At 35.4% G+C, this 21,464-nt stretch overlaps 1 protein-coding gene and 1 non-coding gene across 4 annotated transcripts in view; both read right to left on the minus strand.

The window, feature by feature from the left end:
* The window catches only part of CCAR1 (cell division cycle and apoptosis regulator 1), a 56,818-nt gene that overhangs the window by 12,581 nt on the left and 22,773 nt on the right, over positions 1–21,464 (minus strand). For all 3 annotated transcript variants that reach the window (XM_077125093.1, XM_077125094.1, XM_077125095.1), the window contains exons 9-16: positions 13,941–14,070; positions 13,654–13,815; positions 10,806–11,031; positions 10,137–10,250; positions 9,434–9,600; positions 8,482–8,692; positions 7,589–7,672; positions 3,746–3,931 (exon numbers count right to left, since the gene is read on the minus strand). In XM_077125093.1, the coding sequence (XP_076981208.1) occupies positions 3,746–3,931; positions 7,589–7,672; positions 8,482–8,692; positions 9,434–9,600; positions 10,137–10,250; positions 10,806–11,031; positions 13,654–13,815; positions 13,941–14,070 (1,280 nt within the window). The remainder of the gene's footprint in view (positions 1–3,745; positions 3,932–7,588; positions 7,673–8,481; positions 8,693–9,433; positions 9,601–10,136; positions 10,251–10,805; positions 11,032–13,653; positions 13,816–13,940; positions 14,071–21,464) is intronic.
* Positions 9,729–9,793, minus strand: LOC143654692 (small nucleolar RNA SNORD98). Its single transcript, XR_013161887.1, has one exon. It is a non-coding gene; the product is annotated as a small nucleolar RNA SNORD98 (small nucleolar RNA).

Consider the following 21,464-nt stretch of genomic DNA (forward strand, 5'->3'; position numbering starts at 1 on the left):
TTGGAAATCAATAACAGGCAGAGTGCCAGAAAATTCACAAATATGTGGAGGCTCAACAACACTCTTAAACAACCAGTGGGTCGAGGAAGAAATTACAAGAGAAATCAGTAAATATCTCGAGGCAAATGAAAATGAAAACACAACATATCAAAACTTATGGGACACAGCAAAGGCAGTGCTAAGAGGGAAATTTATTGTCCTAAATGCCTATATCAAAAAAGAAGAGGGGGTAAAAATCGAAGAATTAACTGTCCACTTGGAAGAACTAAAGAAAGAACTTCTAGCAAACTAACCCCAAAGCAAGCAAAAGGAAAGAAATACCAAAGATTAAGGCAGAAATAAATGAAATTGAGAACATGAAAACAATTGAGAAAAATCAATAAAACCAGAAGCTGGTTTTATGAGAAAATCAGTAAGACTGATGGATTCTTAGTTAGACTGACAAAAAGGAGAGGATACAAATAAGTAAGATCAGAAATGGAAGACAAGACTTAACCACTGACCCCACAGAAATAAAGGAAGTAATGACAGGATACTACAAACAACTTTATGCTAATAAATACAACAATGTAGATGAAATGGACAACTTTCTAGCAAGGCATGAACAACCAACTTTGACTCGAGAAGAAATAGATGACCTCAACAAACCAATCACAAGTAAAGAAATTGAATCAATCATTAAGAAGCACCACAAAAAGAAAAGTCCAGGACCAGATGGCTTCACATGTGAATTCTACCAAACATTCCAGAAAGAATTAGTACCAATCCTGCTCAAACTTGTCAAAAAAAACTGAAGAGGGAAAGCTACCTAACTCATTCTATAAAGCCAACATTACCCTCATACCAAAGCTAGACAAAGACATTACAGAAAAAGAGAACTACAGACCAATCTAATAAATATAGATGCAAAAATCCTCAAAAAAATTCTAGCAAATCGAATCCAGCAACACATTTAAAGAATTATACATCACGACCAAGTAGGATTCATCACAGGTATGCAAGGATGGTTCAACATAAGAAAATCAATTAATGTAATACACCATACCAACAAATCAAAGCAGAAAAACCACATGACCATCTCGATTGATGCAGAAAAGGCATTTGACAAAATTCAACATCTTTTCCTGCTGAAAACACTTCAAAAGATAGGAATAGATGGGAACTTCCTTAAAATGATGAAGGAAACATACAAAAAACCCACAGCTAATATCATCCTCAATGGGGAAAAACTGAAAATTTTTCCCCTAAGATCAGGAACAAGACAAGGATGTCCAATATCACCACTTTAATTCAACATTGTATTAGAAGTTCTAGCCAGAGCAATTAGATAAGAAAAAGTAACGCAAGGCATCAAAATTGGAAAGGAAGAAGTAAAACTATCACTGTTTGCAGATGATATGATACTATATATCGAAAACCCTGAAAAATTCACAGCAAAACTACTAGAGCTAATAAATGAGTACAGCAAAGTGGCAGGTTACAAGATCAACACTCAAAAACCTGTAGTGTTTCTATACACTAGTAACGAACAATCTGAGGGGGAAATCAAGAAACGAATTCCATTTACAATTGCAATCAAAAGGATAAAATATTTAGGAATAAATTTAACTAAAGAGACAAAGACCTATACAAAGAAAACTACAAGAAATTTTTAAAGGAAATCACAGAAGACCTAAATAGATGGAAGGGCATACCATGTTCATGGACTGAAAGACTAAATATAGTTAAGATGTTAATGCTACCTAAGTTGATTTACAGATTCAATGCAATACCAATTAAAATCCCAACAACTTACTTTTCAGAAATTGAAAAGCCTATAACCAAATTTATCTGCAAGGGCAGGGTCCCCAAATAGCTAAAGGCATCCTGAGGAAAAAAAAAAGAAGTATCCTGAGAAAAAAATGAAGTTGGACGTGTCTCATGCTACCTGACTTTAAAGCATATTATGAAGCTACAGCGGTCAAAACAGCATGGTACTGGCATAAAGATATATTGACCAATGGAATCGAATAGAGTGTTCAGATATAGACGTTCTCATCTATGGACAATTGAACTTTGATAAGGCAGTCAAACCAACTCACCTGGGACAGAACAGTCTCTTCAATAAATGGTGCCTAGAGAACTTGATATTCATATGCAAAAGAATGAACGAGAACCCATATCTCATACCCTACACAAAAGTTAACTCAAAATGGATCAAAGAACTAAACATTAGCTCTAAGACCATAAAACAGAAGAAAATGTAGGGAAACATCTTATAAATCTTATACTTGGAGGCAGTTTTATAGACCTTACACAGAAAGCAAGAGCACTGAAGAAATAAATAAATGGGAACTCCTCAAAATGAAACACTTTTGTGCATCAAAGAACTTCATTAAGAAAGTAAAAAGACAGCCTACACAACAGGAGACAATATTTGGAAACGACATACCAGATAAAGGTCTAGTATCCAGAATTTATAGAGATTGTTCAATCAACCACAAAAAGACAGGCAATCCAATGACAAAATGGGAAAAAGACTTGAACAGACACCTCTCAGAAGAGGAAATACAAATGGCCAAAAGGCACATGGAGAGATGCTCAACTTCCCTGGCCATTAGAGAAATGCAAATCAAAAGCACAATGAGATATCATCTCACACCCACCAGAATGGCCATTACCAACAAAACAGAAAATGAAAAGTGCTGGAGAGGATGTGGAGAAAGAGGCACACTTATCCACTGTTGGTGGGAATGTCAAATGGTGCAACCGCTGTGGAAGGCAGTTTGCCATGTTTCTTGAAGATGACTGCATAATGATACAGCTTTCACAATGTGACTGTGTGACTGTGAAAACCTGTGTCCGATGCTTCTTTTATCTACCTTATAAACAGAAGAGTAAAACATATGGAATAAAAATAAAAAATACAAGAACAAATGTTAAAATAAATTTAGATTGAAATGCTAGTGATGAATGAAAGGGAGGGGTAAGGGGTATGGTGTATGAATTTTTCTCTGTTGTCTTTTTATTTCTTTTTCTGAACTGATGCAAATGTTCCAAGAAATGATCACAATGATGAATATGCAACTATGTGATGATATTGTGAATTACTGATTATATGTATAGAATGGAATGATAAGTAAAGAATGTTTATGTTTGTTGTTATATTTTTAAAAAAATTTAAAAGAAAAAAAAGATTAGGCATATCTACTTTTTTCTCCCCCCTACAAAAAATAAATAAAACATACAATAATAAGCTATGTAAATTTTAAAAGGGTGGATTACAAATTAAGACTTGTAAACAATCCAAATGTGGTATAATGGAATTCTACTTAGCAATAAAAAGGAACAATTTACTGATACACACTACAAAATGGGTGAATCTCTAACACATCAACTAAGTTAAGGACATTAGACTCAAAAGGCAAATGATTTAGTTTATCTCACATTCTTGAAAAGGCAAAACTCGAAGAATAAAAAATAGAACATTGGCTCCCAGAGGCTAGAAATGGGAGAAGAAAATGATTACAAAGAGGTACAGGAGAATTTTAGGGGTAATGGAACAGTTTTATAACTCGATTGTGGTAGTAATAACACGTCTATTTGCATTTGTCAAAACCTATAGAACTGTTCACTAAAATGGTTAAATTTACTAAGTAAATTATACCTTAATAAAAAGTATATATGCAACTTAAATCACACATCCAAGAACCCCCTATAAACAAACAATACCATTATAAATATACTTAATCAATTTAAAATATACCTCTTTATCATCTTCAGATTTTCTATCATCCTCTTCTTCCTCATCTTTTTCAGATTTCTCTAATTCCTTTTGTTCTTCTTTCTGTTCTTCTACTTTAAGTTGTTTAGTCAATCGGGCTATTAATTGGGATTTTAATCCTTTTGAACTAAGAGCTCGACTTTCTAATTCTTTTCGAAGATCATTTACCTAAATACATGAAGCAGAAAAACACAAAGAAAATATAATATTGAAATATGGAACAAACTAACTGTAATTATGTTTTGTCTGATTAAAAAAAAATTCAGTGAAAGGGACACTTGTACAGCTCATACAATGCTTATGAAAATGCAAACTGAAAAAAAAGTTGTATACTCTTTGACTCAGTAATTCTAATTTCTGAGAATCTAACCTAATACAGAAAAAAACTGTCTTACTTACAATAGTTCCATCCTTAAAAAAAAAAAGCGGTGCAATATAAGGGTAGTAGCTAAGAAAAATAGTTTATTAACTATATGGAATAGGATATAACATTAAAGTAACAGTAATTAATATGCCTTAATTGCACACATGAAAGGGATTAAAATAGACAATTTTTTGTTGTATATATGTTAGCACAATAAACAAAAAAGGTTACAAGGGAAACACTAATGTTAATTAAAGAGAATGGAGACAGCAATTTCTGTGTTCAACATGATTGAAACCAACCAACCAACCATGAAGCTTGTACCCAAAAAATCTACTAGAAAAAAAAGACATCAATATTTTAAGAGTGGATGCATTTCAATGACAGGCTTGGGTAATTTTTTTCTTTTATTTTTTCCGTAAGTACCAATTTTCAAATTAAGCAAGCAATTCTGGGTTAAAAATAAGGAACCTAATAACAAAGCCATTAATCAGTATGACAAAATAAGAAAAAGCTCTTAGATAGACTTAGTCTAACTGACATTTCTGCTGAATCTATACTACTTGACATAAAACCAGACATTTCTGCTGAATCTATACTACTTGACATAAAACCAGATAGTGATGTAGTCCATCACTTGAAGTGCAAAACCAATAAATAAAAATTCTTATGTTATCCATTCTCATTTAAAAAGCAATGTGGTTTATTTTATGGGATCTCTCAGCAAATATTTTCTGCATCTGGCCTCTCAGTATTATTTATGAGGTTTTATAAAGTACCCTATCTTGTAATTTAAAAGTATGGTGAGTTATCAGTTGGGTATGGTTTTGGGATGGACATTAAAAATTGTAATCAAGAGAGAACTTTGTGTTTTCTATTTTTCTAATGATGTAAGTTTTAGGAGAGTCACAATTCATTGATTCACTTATTTTTGTCCCTAACTCTGTATTTTAGTGATAAATACACTTGTGCTATTGAGAAAAAATATTTTGACACTTCACACATGCATTGACAGTGTCAGTTTTAAAATGATTTTGTGTTTATTCTGGCTTAAGTATTCAATGATGCAGATTTTGACGTTTACAGAAGCAAAATTTGTTTTAGAAAACAAAACGTGCTCTAGTTTTGTGATCTTGTATACTTCTGAAGTAAAATCAAGAAAAAAAAACACTAATGTGGGCTAAGAATAAAAATTTTATAACAAAGGAAATAAATGCTTCCTGCTGAGAATCTAAGTTGACCAGAAAACTGGGTTTTATGTGTTTAATAACTAACTACAAAGCAAGTAATGATCTACATCTGACTTTCTGAGCATATCACATCATGGGCCCAGAGATGCAAAACTACAAAAAGGAAAAACAGATCCAGAGACATCGGGAAGCAAAAAATTAGTGCACAAGTTAACCAAAGATTTTCAAAATAGCAGTGCCATATAAGGGTAGTAGCTAAGAAAAATAGTTTATTAACTATATGGAATAGGATATATTAGCCAAAGATTTTCAAAATAGGCTCTTAAAAACGTTTGTGGTAGGGGTAAAGAAGGCATTGTCTATATTTTAGAAGCTCATTACTCTTTGAAACCAAAGGAAGAAAGGTTAATTTTGTCTAGAACCTAAATTTTCTGTAGCACATAATTTAAATCAACCTGTGTGGACAGATCATTTAAACAATTCAAGCACAGAGAGACCAGAGTTAAGAATGAGGGCCTTTAATCCTGTATAGCTTAATGTAGTGCCCAGAGTATATTCAGCAGATATTCAAAAAGTTTTGGCAAAGTCCTTTGAGGGATGTGAGATAAAAAATACGGAACTATCAAATTTACCACCGGGGAAACCTGACATTGTCCCAAACATTAAGGACACCCAAATCAATAGGTCAAGCCCTTCATCTTGAGGCTTACTCTTGTGAAGCATATGTGTGTAGCAGAAATGCTTAGCCTAACTAGAGGTATGTCTAAGAGTTAGAGTTACATTCGGAAGACCCCTTTTGTTGCTCAGATATGGACTCTCTCTCTCTCTGAGAATCTCTGCCAAGTGAAATCATTGCCTCCCCACTATGTGGGACATGACAACCAGGGGTGAAAGTCTTCCTGGCAGCATGGGAAATGACTCCCAGGGATAAGCCTGGCCCTGGCACTGTGGGATCAACAATGCCATCCTGACCAAAAGGGGGAAAAGAAGAGTAACAAATAAGGTATCAGTGGCTGAGAGAGTTCAGATAGAGGCAAGAGGTTACACTGGAGGTCATTCTTATGCAAGCTTCAGTTAGACACTGCTACCTAAAATAGTTTGTGAAACCCCAACCAAACCATTCCTGCCAATCCTAAAGAACACCTAGGGCACATTATCTAAGGTTCTAAAAAGGTTCCATGCACTAGGGTAACTTTCCAGAAACCCACAATCTCCAGATGGGTCGGCTGGACCAGATAAGTCCTGAAATGCAGAGGGGTCAGCCTCTCCAGAACATCAGCTATTTACACCCCCCATCCCATATTATCCATAGCCCCTTCTAACATGAAAATGTTAGAATGAGCATAACCCATATACCCCTAAAGAGTGGGAGAAAGATCAAAGGTGGTGGTGGAGTTACACAGAGAAGGTAGGGTTTAACAAATGAGTATGATTCCTGAATCATTATACTGATATTTTGTTTAGTCTCTAGTATCTTAGAGCAGCTAGAAGATTTGAAAACCTAAAATTGTGGAATTGTAACCCATATGAAACACTGAAATTTATTCTACACTATAATTGTTGCAAGGTGCTTTGAAATTTATTGCTTTTTTGTATATATGTTATTTTTCACAAAAAAGAAAAAGTTGATTGTGATGATAAATGCACAGCTACATGGTCTTTTGAAAATATATATATTTAATTCCTTTTACCATGTAAATAAGAAATACAAAATACTAAAAAAAAAAAACGTTTCCGGTTTAGATATATACATCAATCTACTTTTTACTTATAATTTTTATTTGAAAAAGCAGGAAATCTTTTTTTTTCTTTTCTCTTGAATTTAGTTAAGGACAGAAATCCTGGCTTCTCAGCTATGCCCAAACCAGAAAACAATGTCTCATACTAAAGTCACTTGTACACTGCAGACGTTCAACACCTATTGGATGATTTATAGTCACCTTTTGTGTACTTTCTATATAAAATATATATATCTACTATATATGTATGCTGTATATAGTACAATATATAATATATACCAAAAATCATCTTAAATTTACAAATCTATAAGTTATTAAATACTGTTAGGGATAAATCATATTTGCACATTAAAGATGATGTGATTCAATAAAAGTATCCAAATTAAAAAAAAATTTTTTTTAATTAGAAGGCTTCATCTCAAAAAAGCTTTTATCTGAAAAAACTGTTCTTTTATCTCAAGACACTGCCAATATCACTCTATTCTTATTTAAGAGATTTCAAATTAAATACCATCATCACTTTCAAAGTTACCTTCATTGTCTTTGGATCAAGTTTAGACCAATGGGTGGGTGTGGAAATTTCTTTAGCTTCACCATCATCTTTCTCTTCTTCATCCTGATATACAAAGTTAAGAACATAATTACTACCTTGAAACCTTAAAATAAAAGTAATTTATTTTTAAAAGTTTGTTGCTGATCTGTGCAAGGTCACAATGTTTCAGATTGTCTTCTCCTAAAGTTATTATTTAGGCAAGTCCAAGTACATACACTCTACCACTTTAACTGATCACAAAGACACTCATCAGCCAATCAAAGCCAGATCTGTGAAACACAAAAGGGTGATAAATTACAACACAAAGGATATCAGGGATGCACAAACACTGCCGGTCTCCACTAACCACACAGTGTGTGATCTTGCCCCAATTTTCAAGCCACCCAAAGTTAAGACTGATTTAGTCAGACCTTTCAAGTGTACCAAAGACGTTGCCACAAAGCCTGAAATTTCAAATCTCTCAGACTTGTGGTTGTCCAATTTCAAATATCCATGACTAGAACTGATGACCGTGAAAGAGAAAATTTTTTGAATTTTAGAAAATGGCAAAATGTTTAAAATGGCTTAATACTGAATCTTGCTCAACAACTGGTCCCAGATTCCAGCAACTAGACCTATGATAAAAACAGAATTTTGTGCAATTTAAGCACTTTTTTTCCTTTGAGGTCTCAGCACTCTTAAAGTTAGTATAATAGACAGAATTTTTCAGAGAAAACAACATACAACTATACTGCTGAAAGCTGGATTACCAGTCGCTGTTACCAGTTATGTTCCTCCATGTGTGTTTGTCATGTAGTGTGTGGTGTGCATTTGTGCCTGTGTTCCTGTGCCTGTGAGAAGCGGAAATAGAAAAAGGGATTAGCGTTCAGTGCCTGTTCTCCATCAGCCTCCTTGCGTTCACCCTGAAGCTTCTCGACCAGCTGCTGCTTGTATCCTCGGGAGAGGGTTTCCCACTCTGAGCGGGTGGGAAGGCAATGCCAAACATCCGGGAAAAATAAAACCACTGTCTCCACATGAGCTGGAACTGTACGCCCCTTGTGGGTCTCCTCAGGGCGATGGTAGCGAATCTCTGCAAAACGGTACCTGTTGCAAGGGAAGAAGCATGTTGGAAAAAAAATTCTAAAATACATTTTAAAGACCCTAGTTCACTTGTAGCACATCAAGTAAAGAAATTTTGCTGCAAGAACTTGAGGTTGGTCTAAAGAAAAAAAAATTATAGAAGCCATAGTTCCTCTTTTGGTACATTTGTACAAGATTGTATTGGTTAAAAGAAGAATAAGTTCCCCAAAGTATTTTCAAGTTTGATTACACAGCTACCCATATTTTAGAGAATACCTGAAGAAGCTGGATAGCTGTTCAGATTTCATGTGCTAAAAAAGAATATTCTTAATTAAGACACAAGAAACATACTATGATACATAAGACAAATAAGCCTCAAGAGAAAATATGGCTGAACAAAAATAACCAGCAACTACATCATTTTATAACAAAATAATTGTAATGAAATGAAGTTCTCTCTTGACGATCTTCTCCAGCTATGCATGAAATGAAAAATATTTTCAACATACATCCAACTTCCAAAGTAGAGCATAACAAAACATTTAAATTTTCACTTTGTTTTGATTAGTTCTTAATCCTTTTATCCCCCAAACACTTTTGGCACCAAATACTTTTCCTACAAAAGGGGATTCCTCTTTGAGGAGATTACCTGTATGACCAGCATTGTGCAAATGGGGGCGGGGGGGGGGGGGAGGCTGACCGACAAAAACATCTACATAAACTATCTGAAAAACACTTCTAATCAAGAAATGAATTGGTACTTACCATTGTGTGCATACACTTAGATCAATGCCTGTCAGAGCCTTACAACAACGAATAGCAGTCTTTATCAACACAGAGGGGTCTTTTTCTGGGTCTGGTCCATCCAACGAAGGAGACCAGTGACCTCCAATGGCCATGGCTTCATCCTTGCCTTTCATGCCCACTAAAAACTAATTCAAGATAAAGAATCATTTATACTATGCTACTTATCAAATGATAAAGAAAATACTCAAATAGGAAAGGTACAAACCTTTCCAATATCATTTTTACTACCTCTGGTTATCTTTCAGTCAAGGAAGAGTTCAGTTCATCATGTTCCACACTGCATTTCAGCAATGGAATAGGATTTATACATCATAACTCATCCTTCTAAAATATTTCCTCAGATTAAGAGTTCTTTTTAAAAAAATAAGCTATAATTCAAACTTTAATAGGACTTGAAGATACACTAAATTCCATTACCACTAACTTTTCTATGCCAGAAATGCATCAAAATCACAGTTTAACTAGAAATACAAATAAGACAGTCATATCTGTAATGAGAAAAACATACTGCATCATTAAATTCTGAGTGCCTTAACAATACTAAAATTAATTAAGCAAATGAGTAAGATTGAAAAGGTAGCATTCTTCATTTCATATATATATCATTACAACTAAGCAAATTAAATACGCACCTAAAGTTAAAGTAAATGTTTCATTTTACCTTAACAAGTCTAGCAGGATGCTGAAATCCATCACGAAGTTCTTGTGGGTCTTCAGCAAGAGCACATGACTTATGATACAAATCTTCCATACTAGGACTAGCCATCAGCATTACCTATTATAGTCAAATAATTCAATCCTGTCAAAAGTCTAAAGTAATGTAAAAAAATGAGAAGCACTACTAATTATCCTTACGTACTAGAGATCCAAAATCTTTCGTAAAAATGGAAGGTAAAAAGTCACAGCAGAAATGGTATTAGACACCTTAACCTTATAATTATATAGTTTTAACTTCTCAAGGGATGCTTTTTAGATTAAATGTTTTAAAACAGCAGAAAAACTACTGACCACAAGCAACACACTGAATGCCATTTTAAAGACTATGCGTTTAGTGCTTTTACCCAGCATTAAGTTTTATCTGGAGTTACCCAAAATCATAGAACATTCCAAAAAAGCTCAATAAAACCAGATCTTTATATTTTTATGAAGATCAAAATATTAAAAAATAATCCTACTCTTAAAGCTTAAGAGTTAAGGCAAAGAGAGGTTAAATTATTTAATCAACACAGAATTGGCAGACAAAAAAAGTGCTGAAGAATTTCTCCACATATACTCCCATTATGAATAACTGCTAAGAAATTTAAGTTGTTTATCACAGTGGAATACAAACCTTTGCACTGTATAAGTGGTCAGCATCTGGAGGATCAAGAATAGCTATATTTTTCTCCAAGGACTCTACTTCTCTATGCATTACATAGAAATTGCAGTAATTTCCCAGCTGAAATGGTCTTGACAAAGGAAAAGCATCCACCCATGTAAACTGAGCATCAAAAAAGTCACTAGGTATATATAAATTCTGATAACGGCGCCTTAGTTCCATCATGTCACAACTAGGACTGAAAAACAGACACAAATGGTGAGTAAATAAAAGTCTTAATACTGAAGATTATATAATTATTCACTCAATACCAAAGCTAAATACATAATCAGTTAAAAGCCAGCAAAAAACGGACAGTTATTGAGGTATAGATTTACATAGAAACATATGAAAATCTTATTTTCAAATTTAAGAACAGCTTTAATAAATAACTAGTAACTATTATCACTTTTTTCCCCTTTTACTTTTTGTGTGTAGCTTGCAATTCACCCTTAAAAGTAAAATCCAACTCTGGCTCCAGAGAAAACATGAGTAAAAGCAGTTCTACATGAAGTGAAATTCTCTATGATTTGAGAAAACTATACTACCAAATAAGCATTTAACAGCTCCTCATTCAGGTCCATACACTGTACAAAAAATATAATTTTCATTCTGTAGTAAGCTCCTAGATCAAGCATACTCCCATTCAAAATTAAAAACAAAAATTCATGTGAAAGCCAAATCCAGGTGCTTTTTGATTATTCACACCTTTGTATCCCTCTATGCTAATGATTAAAATCCATACCTGATTATTATGAAAAGAGGGGATAAGTTTCTTGCCTTTTAAATCTGGAATACTGATAATTTTTTTAAAGATCATTTTCCTTTTTTCTGAAAAACAGAACTTTTAAAGGAGAGGAACTCAAAGGTAAACCAATCTGATAAAAGGTCAAGAGATTTTTGTTAAAAGCATAATGAAAAATGGACATCATCAACAATTTTTAAGACATAAGAAACTAAATTGTCTTTTTAAAAGAAAACTAAAGACAAGGGCATGAAATGTGAATACATATATGTAGGGATGTCTTTCTATTTTAAAGCTAAAAATAAGAGAATGATAAACTTGTCAGTAATGTTTGCTGACGCAATTATACTTTACATGGACAAGATTCCGCTGTTAAAATAATAAAAATATGAAAAGCAAGGACATGAGTTTTTTTTTTTTAAGGAAGTATCTGCAAAAAGAAAGTATGAGTAAAAGTATGTGTAATCGTTTCCCAGTAAACATCACAATTTTTGAAACTGTGTTTTATCCCGTGGTAGTAAAAATCTATAATAGAGCAAAAATAAGTACACATAAATCACTTCTTGGTATCACTTCTTGGTATACAGTTTCCTATAATCATCTCATTGCTGTAAGAAAATCTTGATTTCCACAACCAAGAAGACACGGAACTTTAAGATCTTTTATATTTATTATGGGTGCACTAGATGTTCCGGTAATTTACCAAAATGGTAAAGTGAAACTATGGTCTAAATTGGGAGAAGGTTGTCATCCAATTTTATATCCTATGCATCAACTCTTCTCAGAATAGCATTTTAGATTAGGAATAAATAAAGCAGAGCTGCTCTATTATCGGAGGCTTGAGGAAGTGATTTTACTTCCAAAGGGTTTCTCTGAAATATGTAGAGGTGCTCTATTTTTAAGCAAAAGAGTACAGAAAGGTAGGATAACGTATTAAAAGTAGTTGTTCATATGACTACAAGTAAGCATGAGTATAAATGAGCACCAACTATATAACATAATTAAAGTCCACAAACTTTAAAGCAACACTATATTAAATACCTTAAATAAAATACAATGGCTGTTCATTGGCTCTAGATGAAAACACAGAAAATTTAACTTTAATAGGCTAATATTATAATTTTATACTTTGTTAAAATGAAAATTCAACTTTTGATAGGCCAGTATTATGAATATTAATTTTTATACTTTGAATTTTTATACCTTCAGCACATTCTCAGTACTGAAGTGAATACAGTTAAATGCTCCCATATTAAACAATTTTTGGACACTGCTTTTCTTTTCCTGAATACTGCTTTTTAATTTTATTTTACTGTTAATTGTTCTTAGTTTTTCCATGTTCCTGATCTGTTTATTTTACACACAACTGCCAGTCCTAGGGTCTTTAGATGATTCTACCTTCACTTTCAAGTAAGTTAGTTTTTTCCCTTTCATCAATTTCACTTTTTTATGAATTATAATTTTGCAGCTCTCTACATCAAAGACCTCAACTCATGATCCTATCATCAATTACTGAACACCAACAATTGTCATTAATTGCATTAAACAATTAAGATATATTAACTCAACTTGTTTTCACAATAATTCTGTTAGATAATTCCATTTTGTAGATAAAGCTCAGAAATTCATGGTAACTTGCCATGGCCTCTGATTCCAAAGGCTGCATAATGTATTTGGGTATATGCATCCAGGTGTAGTCAGTCTTTCTACTATACTACACTGCAAATTAGTTTACTGCTTCATCGTATAAATGAGCTATTGTATGAACTTCAATCAATAATTTGGATCTTAAAATGATTCTAACTTTATAGAACTTCATCATAGAGGAACTTCCTCCAGGAGCTGCATTTTTAAATAGGTGATACCCTTACAATGAATGTATGAAAATTAATGTGCCCTTGCAGAGAATTAAAATGCTATTTCTAGTTGAGTTTCTCCCTTAATATAAATTAAAAGCATTAAGTTTCAGGATATTAAAATTGGAAGAAAAATATTTCTCTATGTAACACAGTCTAACAAATTAAACAGAACTGTGAAAACTCTAACTCAATAAAACAATGGGGAGAAAGAACCTACCAATCCAAAGAAAACTTTGAGAATTGAACTGTGTAACGTGGAACAACACGTCGAACTCTCCGAGGTGATCGTTCTCTCTCTCTTCGGGGAGATCTCTCCCGGGAACGTTTTCTCTGAGGCGATCTTTCTCTGGATCGACGTCTTTCTCTCTCCCTTTCACGACTTAAAAACAAAACAAAATTTTCTAAAATTACTGATATTTCTGGGCATTACAGAAGAGTTCATTAATGCAATCAATATAATGCAAATGCAGCAACAAAAGTTCATAGTGTACTTTTCAAATATACCTTCGGTCATCTTTTCTGTTAGGTACTTGATCCCCTCTGTCATTCCTTCCTGAAAATCTGGATGGAGGATCTAACCTTCGTGCTGGTTGTGGCTGTGAAACTATACGGACAGGGGGCTGCAGTAAACCAGCTTAAAAAATAAGGAAAAAATTTTTAACACATTTAAACAAATTATAAAACATTACTTGGATACATTCTAACTGTTGGCTATATGAATGAACATCACCAAAATAACCTGGAATCACTAAAATTGCCTTTTTCAAGTCAATACAATATATTTTTCAAAAACAGGTACTGTCTTGGTGAATTCTTCCTAATATTGAAAAATAATTCATCTTAAAACACAATTAAATATTTATTTTACTTCCAGGTAAGATAATATATTTATACCATCTTTGCTAAACCATGACCTTAAAATAGTTTACAGACAGATAAAAGCATCTGAAAAGAGTTTAAACAACAAAAAATCCTTCACACCTTTGGATTAAAATAATTTTCACTTCTGAATATCTTCTCAGGCAACAAAAATTAAAAAAGATGTTTTTCTTTAAAATTTGCTAAAACCAGTCCGATAAGGGTAGCTTTAGGACTCTGTTACTCCACAAGCTTGAACAACAAGCATGAACTGAAAAAAATCTTTCTCAAAGCTCAAAAAAAAAACAGCTGAAGGCTTGCAGAAACAAAGTGAACCCCCACTCAAAAAGGTTACTTAGAAGTCTCAGGATCTTGTGGCACCCTAACTGGCCCATACACTATCCCTTCACTAGCTAGATAAAATGCCCATCTGTGCTCCCAGGAGGGGTCACTGTCCTGTTCTTGAGGGAGCACAAGAACTCTCTTGCCCATACTAGGGGTATGTCTGGGCCTATCTTTGTGGTGGACAAGGAGAAATATCACACAGGCTTGCTGTCACAGAACTTGCCCTCAGTGCAGTAGGCAGCTCAAAGAGCTATTCTGCTACATGCTATGGGAGAACAGACAAGCCATGGCTGCCAGGGGAGGCAAGGGATTACTAGGTATCGGACATACAGAGCAGTGTCCAGGACCACAAGGAAACTGTTTCTCAGGGTAGAGGTGACATTAGTATCTGTGTATAATGGGGAATTCTAGGGCTACAGAAATATGCCCAAGATGTTCAAAACAATAAACATGGAGAAAGGATCATGGAAGTCCTTAAGCTTTGGCCTGGAGCTATTTTCTAAATTTATTGTATAGATAAACCCTGAAGGAAAGCATCTGAACAGGTCAACAGACCCAGACAGGAAAAGGGGTTTTTTTTGTTCCTTCTTTAAAACTTTTTTTTATTACTTCCTGACACTGAAGAAAAGCTTGTCTTAACACTAGATGCATATAAGCTTAAAGAATAAACACCTCAATCTAAAGTCCAGTAATAACACATTAAAATACCAAAATCTCCAGGTGTCAACAAAAGATTACAAAACATATACAGAGAGGGAAATGATAGTCCAAGCAAAGGAAGACTATTAAAGCATTAGAAAGTATCAATGAAGAGGACCAGACCTGGGACAAACCAAAGACTTCAGGAAATGGTCCTAAATATGTTCAAAGAGCTAAAGGAAAATATATGGAAAAAGAACTAAAGAAAATCAGGGAAAACAACGAACAATTCCCTAGAGGAGTACAACAACAGATTGGAACTGACAGAACAAAGATTCAGAGAACTTGAAGTTAATACAATTGAGATCATCCAGTCTGAAGAGCAGAAAGAACTAAAACTGAAGAAAAGTGAACAGACTCTGAGAAGACACTCAGTGAATTCCAAATAGGGTAAACCCAGACAGACAACAGGGCACCTTGCTCTAATGAAACAGTCGAATGCAAACACAGAAATTTCTGAAAGCCAAATTTCAGAAGCCAATGTCACATACAAGGGAGCTTCATTAAGATTAAGTGTCAAAGCAAATGGATATGCTGTGAAAAATCACTGGTTACATTCAAAATGTATAAACATATAATGGGGGACAAGAACTACATAAAGGTTGGGAATACAGGGGTATAGGAACACAGTTTGTACATACAATTGAACAGTATATATTGTATATATACTAACTTAACTAGTGGTTGTTAAGTTAGTATCAAAGCAAATGAGACTGCTATAGATTTAAGATGCTAAATTTAAGTCCCCTCTTAACTAAAAAGAAAATATTGGAGAATATGCAAGCTTACTGACACTGAAATTAGAATACAGGATATGAAGGCAGGGGACAGAAAAACAGGAAAGTTTCAATAATAGAAGGTGATGAGGGTACAGTAATATTGTGAATGTGATTAATTATACTGAATGGAATGCTTGGGAGTGGTTGAAATGGGAATGTTTATGGTGCATATTTATTGCCACAATTAAAAATAAGAGTGAGCAACTGGGCTGGTTTGAAAGGATATATGGAGCCTAGAAAAGCATGTTTTAATCAAAATCCCATTTCATAAAAGTAGAATAATCCCTATTCAATACTATATATTTGAAACTGTAATCAGATCATCTCCCTGGATGAAGTGATTTAGTTAAACTGGATTAGGTGATAACATTTGGGTGGGTCTTGATAAGCTTCTGGAGTCCTATAATAGAGGAACATTTTGGAGAAAGAAGGAGATTCAGAGAGAGTAGAGAAGAACGACATAGGATGAGAAGCAGAGACCCCACAAGCCAGTGACCTCTGGAGATGAAGAAGGAAAACACCTCCCGGGGAGCTTCATGAAACAGGAAGCCAGGAAAGAAAGTAGCAGATGATGCCTTGCTCACCATGTAGCTTTTCAGCTCAGAGAGAAACTATGACTGTGTTCACCATGTGCCTTTCCAGATGAGAGAGAAACCCTGAATATCATCGGCCTTCTTGAACCAAGTTATCTTTCCCTGGATGCCTTTTATTGGACATTTCTATAGACTTGTTTTAACTGGGACATTTTCTCAGCCTTAGAACTGAAAACTAGCAACATTAAATTCCCCTTGTTAAAAGTAATTCCGTTTCTGGTATATTGCATTCTGGCAGCTAGCAAACTAGAACAGTTCCCTTGGCGGACTGGTGAGAAAGGGGGAAAATTCAATTTCCCCAAGAATTCTTGATATTCTCATAAGGAGTGGGGACAACCAAAGCCAATAGGCCGAGCCCCCAATCTTGGGGTTTTCATATGAAACTTAACCCCAAAGGGGATAGGTCAAGCCTACTTAAAATTAAGCCTAAGAGTCACCCCCAATCTTGGGGTTTTCATATGAAACTTAACCCCAAAGGGGATAGGTCAAGCCTACTTAAAATTAAGCCTAAGAGTCACCCTCAAGAGAACCTCTTTTGTTGCTCAGATGTGGCCTCTCTCTCCAGCCAACACACCAAGCAGACTGACCACCCTCCCCCTGTCTGAGTGGGACATGACTCCCAGGGCTGTGGATCTTTCTGGCAGCGGGGGACAGAAATCCTGGAATGAGCTGAGATTCAGTATCAAGGGATTGAGAAAACCTTCTCGACCAAAAGGGGGAAGAATGAAATGAGACAGTGTCAATGGCTGAGAGATTCCAAACAGAGCCCAGAGGTTAACCTGGAGGTTATTCTTATGCATTAAGTAGATATAACCTTGTTATTCAAGATGTAATGGAGAGGCTGGAGGGAACTGCCTGAAAATGTAGAGCTGTGTTCCAGTAGCCATGTTTCTTGAAGATGACTGTATAATGATATAGCTTTCACAATGTGACTGTGTGATTGTGAAAACCTTGTGTCTGATGCTCCTTTTATCTACCTTGTCAACAGATGAGAGGAACATATGGAATAAAAATAAATAATAGGGGGAACAAATGTTAAAATAGATTTAGTTTGAAATGCTAGTGATCAATGAAATGGATCAGTAAGGGGTATGGCCTGTAAAATTTTTTTTTGTTTGTTATATTTTTCTGTTGTCTTTTTATTTCTTTTTCTGAATTGATGCTAATGTTCTGGGAAATGATCATGATGATGAATATGCAACTATATGATGATATTGTGAATTGCTGAATGTATGTGTTGGGAATGTTTGTGTTTCTTGTAATTTTTTTTAATTAATAAAAAATTAAAAAGAAAAAAAAAAAGAAAGTCATTCCGTTTCTGATATATTACATTCTGGCAGCTAGCAAACTAGAACAGTTCCCTAGCAAACTAGAACTGGTGAGAAAGGGGGAAAATTCAATTTCCCCAAGAATTCTTGATATTCTCATAAGCAGTGGGGACAACCAAAGCAATAGGCCGAGCCCCCAATCTTGGGGTTTTCATATGAAATTTAACCCCACAAAGGATAGGCTAAGTCTACTTTAAGTTAGGCCTGAGAGTCACCCCCAGAGAACCTCTTTTGTTGCTCAGATGTGGCCTCTCTCTCTCTCAGCCAACACAACAAGCAAACTCACTGCCCTCCCCCTCTCTACATGGGACATGACTCCCAGGGGTGTGGACCTTCCTGGCAACATGGGACAGAAATGCTACAATGAACTGAGACATAGCATCAAGGGATTGAGAAAACCTTCTCGACCAAAAAGGGAAAGAGCGAAATGAGAAAAACTGTCAATGGCTGAAAGATATCAGAGTCGAGAGGTTATCCTGGAAGTTATTCTTACGTATTATATAGATATCCTTTTTAGTTAAGGTATATTGGAGAAGCTGGAGAGAAGTGCCTGAAAATGTACAGCTGTGTTCCAGTACCCATGTTTCTTGAAGATGATTGTATAATGATACAGCTTCCGCAGTGTGACTGTCTGATTGTGAAAACCTTGTGTCTCATGTTCCTTTTATCTATGGTATGGACAGATGAGTAAAACATATGGAATAAAAATAAATAAATAATAGGGGGAACAAATGTTAAAATAAATTTAGTTGATTGAAACGCTAGTGATCAAAGAAAGGGAGTGGTAAGGGGTACAGAAAAAAACAGGGGAAACAAAGGCTAAAACATATTGGGTAGAAGGAAATACCAGCAGTCAATGAGAGGGAAGAGTAAGGGGTATGGTATATATGAACTTTTTTCTTTTTATTTTGTTTTGTGAATTGATGCAAGTGTTCTAAGAAATGATCATGGTGATGAATATACAACTATGTGATGATATTGTGAGTTATTAATTATATACCAAGAACAGAATGATCATATGGTAAGATTGTTTATGTTTACATGCTGTTATGTTTAAAAAAAACTTTTTTTAAATTTAAGCAAAAAGAAGAATTAGTACCAATGCTGCTCTAGTTTGCTTAAAAAAAACTGAAGAGAGGGAAAGCTACCTAACTCATTCTAAAAGGCAACATAACCTAATACCAAAGTCAGACAAAGATACAATAGGAGGACTTCTGGGCCAAGATGGCAGCTTAACAATGTGCATGTTTTAGTTCATCACCCAAAACAACTACTAAATAACCAGAAACAGTACAGAACAGCTCCTGGGGACACGTCACTAACTGGACACACAGTGTACCCCAGTCTGGAACAGCTGGACCGGCTGCGAGACCCCCAGAACTGTGAGGTTGCCAAGCAGTGGCGACCACCCCTCCCCCACAGGCTGCTTCCCAGAGGGGAAAGGAAAGGGACTTGACCAGCAGCAGGGGCTGAGCCCAAGGAAACTCCAATTGTGGAATTAATTAACAAATTAAAAAAAAGTGGAGCTCGCTCATTTTGACCCTGGTGCCAAGAGGGCAGGGCTGACAGAAAAAGGAAAAAAAGAAGGAAACATGTTTTTGTGTGGCTGTGTTTCTACAAAGGTTTGATTGTCTTTGGATAACGTGACAGGGCTCCTCAGGCTGCAAATGCCCCAGGCATAGGCAGAAACAAACTGGTTTGAGGGCTCATCTGGAGCCTGTGCATTCTCCAGGGGAGGGGTGAAGCCCAACTCAGGTGGATCCCTTTCTCAAGGAATTCAGACACCAGGGTTTGGTAATTAGAAGCCATTAAAACCAGCCTACAACCTCTCCTCTGTCTCCACCACGCCCCCACCCAAAGTTAAAGGTACCGCATCATCTCATGCTAGTGGGACCTGCAGGCAGACAAGCACCATACCGAGGAGGATAAGAAAAACAGAGTCCAGAGAATTCACAGGAAAGTCTTTCAAACTGCTGGGTCTCATCCTCAGGGAAAACCGACACAGGGGACTCTTTCCTCCTGATAGGAGGCCGGGTTGCTCTGGGAAAATCCGGCTGCAGTCTATAATACCTAAGGAGACCCTCCTAAGGGTGGGGGGAAAAAGGGACCATACAGGCAAGGCAAGAAACAAGAACTGAAAAATTCTCCTCTGTTAAACAAAACCTAAGCTAGTGGTCCAGAAAAAGCTGAACTGAATGTCAAAGAACAGATAGACAACAAATTCATCGAGCAAGAAAACCGTAGGTAAAGGAGGTGCAAACAATCTCCATTACAAACTAATTAAGGTAATTAAATGCCTAGACACCAGCAAAAAAATAACAAATCACACTAGGAAAACTGAAGATATGTCCCAGTCAAAGGAACAAACCAACAATTCAAATGAGATAGAGGAGCTGAAACATTTAATTCAGAATGTACGAACAGACATGGAAAACCTCATCAAAACCAAATCAATGAATTGAGGGAGGATATAAAGAAGGCAAGGAATGAACAAAAAGAAGAAATCGAAAGTCTGAAAAAACAAATCACAGAACTTATGGAAATGAAAGGCACAGTAGAAGAGATGAAAAAAGCAACGGACACCTACAATGACAGATTTTGAGAGCCAGAACATAGGATTTCTGAACTGGAGGATGGAACATCTGAAATCTGTTAAGAAAAAGAAAATATATGGAAAAAATTGGAAAAATATGAGCAGGGACTCAGGGAATTGAAAGACAATATGAAGCGAACAAACATACGTGTTGTGGGTGTCCCAGAAGGAGAAGAGAAGGGAAAAGGAGGAGAAAAACTAATGGGGGAAATTATCACTGAAAATTTCCCAATGCTTATGAAAGATTTAAAATTACAGAACCAAGAAGTGCAGCATACCCCAAACACAAGAGATCCAAATAGACATACTCCAAGACATTTACTAATCAGAATGTCAGAGGTGAAAGAGAAAGACAGAACCTTGAAAGCAGCAAGAGAAAAGCAAACCATCATGTACAAGGGAAGCCCAATAAGACTATGTATAGATCTGTCAGTAGCAACCATGGAGGTGAGAAGACAGTGGGATGATATATTTAAATTATTAGAAGAGAAAAACTGCCAACCAAGAATTCTATATCCAGCAAAATTGTTCTTCAAAAATGAGGGAGAAATTAAAACATTTTCAGACAAAAAAAAAATCACTGAGACAATTTGTGACCAAGAGACTAGCTCTCCAAGAAATACTAAAGGGAGCACTAGAGACAGATAAAAACACAGAAGAGAGAGGTGTGGAGAAGAATGTAGAAAGGACGACTATGAGTAAAGGTAAAAAGAAGGAAAATTCGATATGACATAAAATCCAGAAGGCAAAATAGTAGAAGAAAGTACTACCATGCAGTAATAACACTAAATGTTAATGGATTAAACTCCCCAATCAAAAGACAGACTGGCCAG

The sequence above is a fragment of the Tamandua tetradactyla genome, chromosome 13, assembly GCF_023851605.1.
Source record: "Tamandua tetradactyla isolate mTamTet1 chromosome 13, mTamTet1.pri, whole genome shotgun sequence".
NCBI classification, from domain to species: domain Eukaryota; kingdom Metazoa; phylum Chordata; class Mammalia; order Pilosa; family Myrmecophagidae; genus Tamandua; species Tamandua tetradactyla.